We start from the raw sequence: 12,984 nt of genomic DNA, 5'->3' as shown, positions 1-12,984 counted from the left end.
CGGTCAACGTGGAAATTCCAGTCAGCCTACAATGCATGTCTGTGGACTGCGGGAGGAAACCGGAGTACCTGGAGGAAACCCCTGAAACATGAGAAGAACATGCTCCATACACACAGGGCGGAGGTGGGAATCAGTGCTAACCACTAAGCCACCATATCCCCCATCTAATCCTGATAAGTGATTCCATGTCAATCCTGTAACACTTTTGTGGCAACTCTGAGAAACAACCTGACTGCACAGACAAAAGAATGGATCTCTGGTTGAAATCTAAGGTAGTGGTCAACTGATATGTTTTTTAAGGGATGCTATTCAGTGAAGCTGATGGCAAGTAAAATGCAGATACCAAATTGGAAATAAATACCTGTGAGAAAACTACATTATTTATATTTATTAAGCATAAACATTTATTAAACACTACTGATGATAAACTTTAAAACATAAAAAAGTTAGTAAGCTAATGCTTTTATTTTTATTTTTATTTTTTTTTGCACGGACTCACAAGTTTTTTACTGAGTAACAGGTCATGGGACAGGTTACGCACAATTATTTTCATTTTCTTTTGTATAAAAACATTAAAGACTTCATAGACTCATAGTTTATTTCAGGGTGATGAGAAATTTGTAATTTAAGTTAGTTCAGTTGGGGTAATGTACATTTCATCATCATAAAATGCTACTGTAGATGATATTAAGTAGATAGAAAATAAACTAAGCTTTCTTATCATTTTTATCAGATACTATGCAGGCAGCCATCTTTCTCCGTTCATTACTGATGACACAAATGATCTCTGTGACTGTAATCCAAAAAGTTTGTGTCTTTGTTGGTCAAAGACATCACTAAAATGTTAAGTAAGGAATAAAACACAACAGGATGTGGATATATAGGAATATAATACACACCAAAACGTTTGGGAACCATTGGTTTATGGCCAATTTTAATTCAAACAACACATCAGCCACATACAGTAGAGTCCATGTACACATATGACCCCTCTCTCATATCAATTAGAGCGAGTCAGTAATGATCTGCTCATGTTCTGTTCAGTTCCCTAATGAGCAAGCCAGTGGTGACAGCATCAAGGAAAATTTCCCTGAGACAACATGAGGAAATAACCTTGAAAGAACCAGACTCAAAAGGGAACCTATGACACCAGATAGTGGAATTATAAATCTTTACTCTTCAGCGGTTGTATGTTGTACGTTGTACGTTGTGTCTGTTCATTATGAATGTATTGTGAATAAGAGTCCTGGGATGAGCACAGGACAGTGTTTGTGATTACAGCAGCAGTTCTTACATAACAAGCTACAGTATGCAGGCCATATTATCCACTGAAGAAAGGGTAAGTCTTGGACACAACTCTATACAGAATAGGAGAGCTGGTATTCTAAGGTTATGGTGCATAAGCAGCAGTATGAAAAGATACAATAGCTGGCTTGATGTGTCTCTCAGGAGACAGATTTCCCAAGGTTTTTAGCTGTCGTGCGGTAGGTGAGATTGACTATGGGTTAAAAAAAATAATGAAAAAGAAAGAAAACAGATACAGAGCAGAAGTTGCTAGAGCAATCCCATGCAGGCCTGTCCTAAAATCTCCACAAGGGAGCCCGGAGATCAGAAAGGCTTGCTCGCCTCTGGAGCAGTCTGTCGCAAACATCTCAGCAGCAGTGAGAATGCCTGAGGCTGAAAAGCAAGCTGTTTCTCTCCTCTCTCACTCCACTGCACTCCAGACCCCATATGCACACAACCATGCCAAACTCACACCTCACAAACCTTTCCAAGCACCACTGCCTTAGAGTTTCTAACCCATGTTTTTTTTCTTCTTTTTTTTAATTTGACATTTATCTAGAAGTGGGAAGCTAAAAAAATATATGCCCACAGTACATGCACTTGGAAATGTACTGTTATCTCTTCAAATGATAGCAGTAATGGCTTTGTGCAGCCATGCAATAGTGTTTTATCTAGCAAAGAGATATCAATCTCAAAGTAATGGCAGGACATTTGGTAATCCATGCAATCAGTTAAGGAAAACATTGCTGAATTGTATTGAGGATGATATATGAATGGAGGCAAGTTTAGTGGGTACAGAGTGAAAAAGTAGAGGTTTGCTGCTTGCAGAGCCAATCCCAGTGGAGGTTGGGCTGTATTGGTTATGTTTGAAAGTACGCTTGCCTGGAGCTAAGCATTCAAACTTTGTATGTGTGAAGGTAGTGAAGGCAAGAATGATAGACAGTGCGATGCCTACCTACTTGAGAAATTAAAACAAATACTGAAGCGAGATCAGATTTTGTTCTGTTTCCTTATCTCGGTTATGCCACTGCTAATACAGTATGATCAAGGATATTATGGATTGTATGGTTGGTGGGTTTGGAGTAAAGAAGGATTGTAATAGGGTCTACACAGTTCAAAACAGCCTTCAAGCACATCACGTTCATCACAGGGCCTTAAATGGTCAAGAGTAAAGCATTAGTTTGTGAGAACATAGTAACTTAATTTTTGTTTCCAGTATTTTGGGATATATAACAGCCTTGTGGTGTTCTATTACCAATTTAACAATGATATTAATAATGCAGCCTATGGAGCTCAAAGTGGATTATTTTCCTATAACAATATGGTCTGGATTGTGTTATTTTGCTTATACCACAGCAATTTACCAATGATTACAAGGTTTAATTTATTAATGAAGGACACAACACACACATTTTAATGGATTATAGTTACATACATGAACCGTCCACTTTACTAGGAACACCTGTACATGCAGTTATCTAATCAGCCAATCATGTGGCAGTAGCACAAAAAATAAATAAATAAATAAAAATAAATCATGCAGATGCAGGTCAAGCACTTCAGATAATATTCACATCAAAAATCAGAATGAAGAAAAAGTGTGATCTCTGTGACTTTGATCATGGGATAGATATTGGTACCAGATGGGCTGATTTGAGTATTTCAGAAAATGCTGATCTCCTAGGAATTTCACACACAATTGTCTCTAGAGTTTACATGGAATGATGTGGAAAAACAAAAAACATTGAATGAGCGACAATTCTGTGGAAGCAAAGGCCTTATTTATAAGAGAGGTCCAAGGCCAAATTGGTTCAAGCTACCGGGGAGGATACAGTATAGTAACTAAAATAATCACTCTTTACAACCATGTTGTGCAGAAAAGCATCTCAGTATGCTCAAAACATCAAACCTTGAAGTAGATGGGCTACATCAGCGGAAGACCACATCAGGCTCCACTCCTGTCAGCCAAGAACGGAATTCTCGCTGTGGTTGCTGGGACTATGGTTGCTGCTATGGCCTTGGGACTGCAATTACCACATACAGTTTTGCCCTCAGGTCTCCTTTGGTGAACAACGGACTAGTTCAACAAACAGACTTCATGTTAAAACCATAATGAAATTTCTTTTACTTTCAAATTATCCATTGTTACCCAGATGAGGATAGGTTACCTTCTGAGTCTGGTTCCTCTCAAGGTTTCTTCCTCATATCATCTTAGGAAGTTTTCCTTGCCACCGTTGCAACCGGCTTGCTCAATAGGGATAAATTCACACACTTAAAATCTGTATCCTGTGTTTACATGTTTCTATAAAGCTGCTTTGAGACACTGTCCATTGATAAACGTGCTATACAAATAAAAATTTAAGTGAATTGAAGAATGGGAATCGAAGGCTAACACAGACACAGGCTCACCCAAACTGGTCAGCTAAAGAATCATCTGGTCTTTTGCGAGTCTTCAAATGTCCAGTTTTGGTGAGTCTGTGCCCATGATAGCCTCACTGGCTAAGTGATGACATCTTTGATAAATGTTAAATAATAATGTCTCCTAACAAAAAACATCACTACATCAATGATTATACATATACATTTTTTTTGTTAAATAGCAACACCTTTTATTAATCCATTTAATATTAGAATTATAATTAATGTGAAGCATCCACCATACAAGTCCCTGTGTATGAGCGGTAACTATAGAAACAATAACATTATAATGAGTGCATGAATAAAAACCTTACAGGCAGAACTACTGCCAGAACCGTGATGTTATCAAAAAATAATCTATACCAGCTGATTCAAGATTATATTACAACCCCAGTTCCAAAAAAGTTGGGACACTGTGTGAAATGTAAATAAATGTAAATAAAAACGGAATGCAATGATTTGCAAATTTCATAAACCCATATGTTAATCACAATAAAACATAGAAAACATATCAAATGTTTAAACTGAGGAAATGTACAATTTTAAGTAAAAAATAAGGTAATTTGGAATTTGATGGTCACAAACCATCTCAAAAAAATTGGGACGGGGCAACAAAAGGCTGGAAAATAAGTGTTACTAAACAGAAACAGCTGGAGGAAAATTTTGCAACTAATTAGGTTAATTGAGAACAGGTCAGTAACATGACTGGGTATAAAATGAGTATCTTTGAGAGGCAGAGTCTCTCAGAAGTAAAGATGGGATGGAATCTGGATGGAAGCATATCTTGCTCTAAAACCTGTATATACCTTTCAACATTGATGGTGCCTTTCCAGATGTCTATGCTACCCATTCCATAGGCACTAATGCACTGAGTGCTGATAAAAAGCTGGATGGTCCCTCTCCTCTTTAGTCATCTTTAGTTTAGAGGACGTGGCATCCATGGTTTCCAAAAAGAATTTCAAATTTCAATTTGTCTGACCACAGAACAGTTTTCCACTTTGCCTCAGTCCATTTTAAATGATCTTTGACCTAGAGAAGATGGCAGCGTTTCTGGATCCTGTTCACGGTTTTTTCTTTGCATGATAAAGCTTTAACCAGCATTTGTGGGTGGCACGGCGAACTGTGCTCACAGATAATGAGTTCTGGAGGTGTTTTCTAAGCACATGCAGTGATTTCCATTACAGAATCATGCCTGTTTTTAATGCAGTGCTGCCTGAGGGCCCGAAGATCACAGGCATGCAATATTGATTTTCACCATTGTCCCTTGCGCACAGAGATTTCTCCAGATTCTTGGAATCTTTTGAAGAAATTATGTACTGTAGATTATGAGCTATTCATAGTCTTTGCAATTTTACGTTGAGGAACATAATTCTGAAATTGTTCCACAAATTGTAGACGCAGTTTTGAACAGATGGGTGAACCTCTGCCCATCTTTACTTCTGAAAGACGCTCTCTAAGATACTCTTTTTTTTATACCCAGTCATGTTACTGACCTGCTACCAATTAACCTCCTGCTTTTTCTTTTTAGTAACACTTACTTTTCCAGCCTTTTGTTGCCCTGTACCAACATTTTTGAGACGTGTTACAGCCATCAAATTCAAAACTACCTTACTTACCTTACATTTACTCAGTTTAAACATTTGATATGTTCTATTGTGAATAACATACGGGTTTATGAGATTTGCAAATCATTGCATTCTGTTTTTATTTACATTTAATTACATTTTACACAGCATCCCAACTTTTTTGGAATTGGTGTTGTATATGTACAGTAATTATATTATAATTATTATTTAATTATATTTTAATTGCTATGAAGGGTTAGCAGGCTCTGAATTCTAGTGTGTCAGTGCATAGATTTTGAGCTTTGGATAAAACTGTTCCAGGAGCCATTATGTTTCATTAGAGCACTGGGACTGGGACATGGAACTGAATACAGACACCAAGGCTCCTCAACAAAGCATGGTGTTTAGCATGTATGTTTTAATGAATCTAAATATAGGATTGTTTAAAATGTGAAATATTTGGGGTGCTTGAGAGCACCCACAGAAATGTCACATATACCTGTGCCCAACCTAACTTTCTTTTTTTCCACAGTTTGTTCCCAGTTCTCTAAAGGAGTCTACGCCATAATCGGTCTATATGACAAGAAGACCATGAACATGTTGATGTCGTTCTGTGGGGCTCTGCATGTCTGCTTCGTCACACCCAGCTTCCCAATCGAGACCAACAATCAGTTTGTAATCCAACTCAGGCCGCAGCTCCAGGATGCTCTGATTGGCCTTGTGGAACACTACAAGTGGACCAAATTTGTCTACATGTATAGCTCAGATTCAGGTAGGTAATTTCCTCCAAGATGTCTAAAGCTAATCTATTGAGTAATAGTATAGCTTTGGGCTCCATTATTGTGCAGCCACGACTGTAAATTTGGGCTATAACACTGGTGTGTCACACAGTTGCTATTTTCATGGCTAGGAATGAATCCGCTTGTACTGATATTGGTGGAGCAGCAGAACAGGGCATGCAACAGTCAAAATCAGATGGCGCAATCCAAAATTGCACATTACTGCATACTGAGATCCACTGTTAGATAAAGACGCAAGGCCAAAATAGTATTTTAATGCTGTAAGTAATGCCTTAAAAGTTCTAATTCATGTCTTCCAAGCAGAGGTTGTGGATTTACGCTATTAGTAGGACCCATCCTCAATATATGTCACCAAAATACTAAGCAAATAAAATTTACTATATCTGTAATAAATATATGCAAACTACTAAAGTTGGATTTTAAACTATATGATCTTGGCACAATTTTGTTGTCTGTAAATTCATCCAATTTAGCCAATCAGTCATGGCTGTATTGCTTTAAAAGACAGTGAGGTAGGTGGTAAAGAGTTGCAGGCATGTAAAGAAAGCAGACTTTGTTAGTCTGAAAATATATAAGACCAGATGAAACCAATTCTACAGCCACCTGCACAAGACTACACTACAGAGTGCTTTCGGAGCCATGTGTTGCACATCACTGTTCAGTCGCATTCAGCTAGTTGAGAGTCAGATCAGCAGTGAATGCCAGCTCAAAGACATCGACTCAATTTTGGATGCTACTGAGGCTGGAATTGACAAAACCTTCCAGACCCTTCCACAGACATCGCGTCCTCCATCCATCAGTAAGCTATAAGGAGCTTTCACATTGCACTCTCAGTTTCAGAATTAATAACTTGACCAGGCCTAGCCAAGATCAAGTCAATGCCGAGTCTTAAGTTGAGGCCAAGTCAAGATCAATTTCAAATAAACGCGAGACAGAGTCAAGATTGAGATAAAAAAAACAAAACATCAAATCCTTTTCAAGGCCAAGTTTTACTTTAACTAGTTGGCTACATTTTGTACATTGTGGCAATGATTACGCTTTGTTTTCTAGAAGAAGGAATCACTTCTTGTTGAACTTTGTGCATTTGCAAAGAAAAGACCACACGAACATTATTTATAACTCTCGGTTGCGACCAAGACCATATTTAGTGAGACCATTGTCCAAGACTGAGACGAGTCCAAATCAATACAGAAAACGTCTTGAGACCACACTGGGCTTGAGTCCAAGTTCAAGACCTGATTCATGTCCTACAGCCGTAGCAATGTCCTGAAACAATTTTTTCTTGGAATAGATGACTAGTCTACTTTTTTGAATTACTGTTTGACTAGTAAACTGTGCACCCATTTTAAAATGGAATGGGAGTGATTGATTTGATTGGATATTGCAACATCACACCTAATCAAACATTTTGAAAACATTCCAAAAATGGTTGTGAAAATACCAGTGAATACCAGCCATATTCACATGTGATGATCTTTTACCTTATTTATGCAGTTGTGTTATGATAACCAGAATATGGCTGTATATATGTATAGCATATCATCTGTGAAGACAAGATCAACCACTGAGAAAGCAGAACAAAGCCTAAGGTGTTTCTGTGCTGCTTTTATTCTTCTCCTTATACCACATCTGCTATGATAGAGGATGGGGTGTTTTCTGTTATTTCTTTTTTGTTGTTGTTGTTATTTTTTGAGAAGGCTCATAGCTACAGTAGAGGTTGTACTGATTTGTAATGAGGAGCTTTTTTGGAACCCGCAGTGACAACAGTGTAATGTAGAAAGGGAAGAGGAACATGATACTGTTTGTAGCTGTTCAGCTTGGCACAGAGAGTTGGTGTTATACTATAGTGTAATATTTCCACTGTCTCTGGTGCAGTGACTTCAGTTATGACTCCCTGGTTATGCTGAGATTCCACGGTAGAGGGGCTGCTAATTTGCTTTAGCCAAGTGGCTTATGCGCCTTGATTCACTTGAGCTACTTTAATTAATCTGTAAATGATGAATTTACTATAATAAGGTGCAGAAGTGAATCTAAAACAGTGATGAAAATATGATAATGCACTTGGTGTCTGCACTGAATGAAATGAAAGGTTTGTGATGCAAATTTCTGTAAAGGAATATTGAATAGGTTTGGAGTAAATGTGTCAGATGCATACACTGTGCCAGTGTACTTTGCTAATATATAGTTATATATATATATATATATATATATATATATATATATATATATATATATATATATGAGACTTGTATAAGTGAGACTTTATTCCGACCATTATAATGGACAGTTTAATTAGCTAGCAGCTTCATGCTCTTTGGGTTCTTTCTTTCCCGTCTAATAGGCCCAGTGAAGATAGTATGTAGATGGTGTAAACTAAATTTTAAGATTTCCAGTGCATCCATCATCATGTGATTGCCTTTAGTGCTAAAAAAGCTGATCTAGGTTCAAACATGGATTAAACTGGAAACATATCTTTTCCGTCAGGCATACTTGATACAGAAAATTTAGGGCCAATGAAGGGCTGAAGCACAGGTTTCAGATAGAAAATAGATTTTGTATGTTACAACAAATGTGTGGAATTTGGAGATTTGTAGAAAATTATTACAACAATTTATTGTTCTTTAAATAAATACAATTTTTTTTTTACAGAAATCCTGTTCTGTATGTCATGCCTGTACATTAGAAGACATGGAATATAGTTGAAGGAATTAACACCTTGTACTTCTGTTATCTCAGCTAGCTTTGTTTTTAAGTCAGCTGATCACGCTTATGACTAAACACAGTGCAGATTCACACATTGTCAAATTCATGGCCGAGCGCAGTGATTGTCTCACATTACATAATCAGTTATTCTGTAAAGCCTGCAGACTTGTGTAAAACACACACACTGAGCACATTCAGACACAGTTTCAATGTTGAAACCATATTAAATGGTTTAGATTAAATGATCTTCTTTAAACTGGGTTTATTAGAAAGTAGTTTTGTCATTTAAAATACTATACTACATCTGAAAAATATGATAAATCTGATAAAAACCTCATATTAAAACTAGAACAAAAAGAAGTGAATTTGGGAAATACTGCATTCTGAACATTAAAACCACCTGCCTAATATTGCATAGGTCCTCATTGTGCCACCAAAACAGCTCTGACCTGTTGAGGCTCCACAAGGACTATGAAGGTGTGCTATGGTATCTGGCACCAAGGCATTAGCAGTAGATACTTTAAGTCCTGTACGTTGCAAGGTGGCGCCTCCATAGATTGGACTTGTTTGTCCAGCACATCTCACAGATACTTGATCAGGGAATTTGGAGGCCACGTCAACACCTTGAACTCTTTGTTCAAGAACTCTTTGCGCTTTGTTTGGAGACCACTGCCATTAGGGATTACCATTGTGGTGAAGTAGTGTACTTGGTCTGCGACAATGTTTAGGTAGGTGGTACGTGTAAATACAAAGTAAAATCCACATGAATGCCAGGACCCAAGGTTTCCTAGCAGTACATTGCCCAGAGAATCACACTGCCCCTGCTGACTTGACTTCTTCCCATAGTGCATCCTGCTGCCATCTCTTCCCCAGGTAAGTGACAAACACACCATCCACATGATGTAAAAAAAAATGTGATTCATCAGACCAGGCCACCTTCTTCCATTGCCCCATAGTCCAGTTCTGATGCTCACATGCTGATTGTAGGTGCTTTCGGCAGTAGACAGGGGTCAGCATGGGCACTCTGACTGGTCTGTGGCTATGCAGCCCCATGTGCAGCAAGCTGCAATTCACCTTTATATCATAGCCAGCATTAACATTTTCAGCAATTTTTGCTACAGTAGCTCTTCTGTGGGTTCGGACCAGGTGGACCAGGCCTTTGCTCCCCATGTGCATCAATGAGCTGTCCTTCCTTGGACCACTTTTGGTAGGTACTAACCACTGCATACCGGGAACACCCCTCAAGACCTGCCGTTTTGTAAATGCTCTGACCCAGTCATCTAGCCATCACAATTTGACCCTTATCAAAGTTGCTCACATTCTTCTACTTTCCCACTTGCTGCCTAATATATCCCACCCTTTGACAGGTCCCATTGTAAAGAGATAATGGTAACACTTTACATTAAGGTTCCCTTTGTAAAGCATTTATAAAGGGGTTCATTAATGAGTAATAACTCATTTACAAGTGCATTATACGTCATTGATAGGCAGTTATAACTGCATGAATAAAAAGGGTGACTCTAATGAAATACCTACCAAATAGTGAGCCATCTTTAACTCACGTTATAAATGCTTAATAAATGTATTTAATCATACTTATTAGACTCGAAACCAGATTCACGATTATCATGATGGTAACTGCAAAATACAGTGTTATAGTGATACTGAAGGGTGTTGTATTGATTTTTCTTACTATTCTAATATCTCATGACTCATGTCACTTCTCCAACCATGTTGCTTATCAGGTGCTACTCTGAATGTCTTACGGTTCTCTGTAAACTCAGGTTATTATACTTATCCACAGCAATTCATAAAATGACTGATTTCTCTTGTTTATCAAGATGAATTTGTCAAACGTTATATCCTCCAAAACACTAAATGCAAATATGGTGACATACTTATTTATTCATGATATTTTATTAATGAATTAGTTACTTCCAGTAGTAGTTATAACTCATGTATAATCCATGACTCCACATGCCGAAGTGTCCTTGGGCAAGACACTGAACCCCAAGTTGCTCCCGATGGCAAGTTAACGCCTTGCATGGCAGCTCTGCTACCATTGGCGTGTGAGTGTGTGTGTGAATTGGTGAATGAGAACCAGTGTAAAGTGCTTTGGAACTACCAAGGTTAAAAAAAAAAGCACTATATAAATGCAGACCATTTACCATACCATTTACCATGTATAAAGGTACACTTTCACAGGTCACTTACGTTTATAGCTCATAAATAAATGGTCCTGTGGAATCCTGTATTGACTGCACAAAACACTTTAATAATGCAACTGCTAAAAATATGCTAACATTTATAATAACAAATTCATATATAAATAAATAACACATTCATAAAATAACCACAAAAAATACACAAAAAGAAAGAAAATTCACAGGTGGCAATAGGCTACATAACATTTGTTTGTGCATCATTAAAACAACAGTGCTTAAACTGTACAATTGTTAAATTGGCCTCATAAGTAACCAGCCACAATATAGTTTCGTAATGCAACAGTTAAAAACAAAGTGCTGACATTTCAGGTAACAAATTGCAATTTGTATTGTATGAACCTGAACATCAGGGCCTCTAGCAAAATTACAGGATTGCACTTATTTGGTTTTTCAGTCCTAGAACTTCAGGGAAGAACCTTTCAGAATTAATCTGCATAAGGACTTTCTGAATACATTCATAGCAGTATTTGAGCTCTTTTGTGAAAGCTAAATTAAGCACATAGATTGCACCCAGCATCACTGCAACAGATCTGTTTGAGAATTATCAACAACAATTTCAATATCCTCAAAGTGTCCAAGATCTCCTTCCTTTATTATGACACAAATGGCCATGGCGGTGTTTGCCAGGTCTTTCAAGAAGTCATCTCTTTGAATGCCCTAAAAAGAAACATAATACGAAGTTATTAGACATTGTTTTTTGATTGGTAACTGATTGATGATTTTAAATTTAAAAGCTATACACCATTATTTTATTGTGGTTCTCATTTATTTGCTTGCAAAATCTGTTTATTATTTTTTTGGAACGAGGTGTCTCGAACAATGAGATGTCACAAGGAAAGATCTCCCCAAGGGATGCAATTCTTGCTACCGATGAGAGAGTCCTCTGCGGACTGGGCTGCATTGCTCAAAGAGCAGTGAGGGTCAAACAGTATCTCTTTTGGCATTATTCTTTACCACTTGTGTCGATACAATGAAGAGTAATGGGGACCAAAACTTTGATGCTCCAAAAATGATATAAAGGCATGGCCAGTGTAACCCAGTTGACTCATGTGGTTTAATCCAAGACTTCTTAGGTCATTCAATTGCATTTTTTTATTGCACCCAAAGGAATTAAATCACCTAATTGGACTTATATTAAACCACAAGAGTCACATACACTTACAATGCCATTAAATATTTTGGAGCAACAAAGTGTTGGTCACCATTCACCCTCAGTGTATGGAAACAAACAGCAGACAACTTTTGAGTGGACTATTGATTTAAGATGTACAGTACAAACAGTCTCACCATGTACTCCTTCAGCAGGTATCCCTCATCCTCACCAAGGTAGATGCAAAGAGCGCTGAAGATAGCTTCTCTCTTTAGATGGACATCAATTGTCTGTAAATATTACAAATTTGAATATTACTTTATGTTTAAGCATACAATACATAAAGAGTGCTGGCATAAGGAAAAATTTAAACGACTCCCTAAATATCAACTCAAGATATCAACACAAGTGCAGAATGGATGAATACATTTTAAGCAATGCCCAAAGTGGCCATGCTTATGTTTGTAGTGTTTGAGAATTTCAGGTTGCCTTCTCACTTGAATGCCACAATCTTTACACTGATACATTGAACTGACAAACACATAAGATGACAAAAAACACAACACAATAATGTTGCAAATTAATAAACTATTACTGTTACAGTTACATTTATGTAGCACTTTTCTAGACACTCAAAGTGCTTTACATAGTATGGGGTTGATCTCCTCAAGAACCACTAGTGTGTAGCATCCACATGGTTGATCCGATGGCAACCACAGTGCACCAGAACAACCAGCACACACCAGCTATTACTGGAGAGGAAAGCGTGATGTAGCCAATTCAGAGATGAGGATTATTAGGGGGCCATGATAGAAAGGACCAATGGGGGAATTTCACCAGGACACACCCCTACTCTTTTACGATAAGTGTCCTTGGATTTTTAATAACCACAGAGAGTC

At 37.7% G+C, this 12,984-nt stretch overlaps 1 protein-coding gene across 4 annotated transcripts in view; it reads left to right on the top strand.

Annotated features, from left to right (window-relative positions):
* gria1b (glutamate receptor, ionotropic, AMPA 1b) overlaps window positions 1-12,984 on the top strand; it is a 100,284-nt gene that overhangs the window by 17,394 nt on the left and 69,906 nt on the right. For all 4 annotated transcript variants that reach the window (XM_017493447.3, XM_017493448.3, XM_017493450.3 and 1 more), the window contains exon 3: window positions 5,800-6,039. In XM_017493447.3, coding sequence (XP_017348936.1) covers window positions 5,800-6,039 — 240 coding nt within the window. The remainder of the gene's footprint in view (window positions 1-5,799; window positions 6,040-12,984) is intronic.

The sequence above is a fragment of the Ictalurus punctatus genome, chromosome 18 (genome assembly GCF_001660625.3).
Source record: "Ictalurus punctatus breed USDA103 chromosome 18, Coco_2.0, whole genome shotgun sequence".
In the NCBI taxonomy this organism is placed as follows: Eukaryota; Metazoa; Chordata; class Actinopteri; order Siluriformes; family Ictaluridae; genus Ictalurus; species Ictalurus punctatus.
The sequence above is the reverse complement of the archived record's forward strand: the minus strand, read 5'-3'. Positions and strand labels throughout refer to the sequence as shown.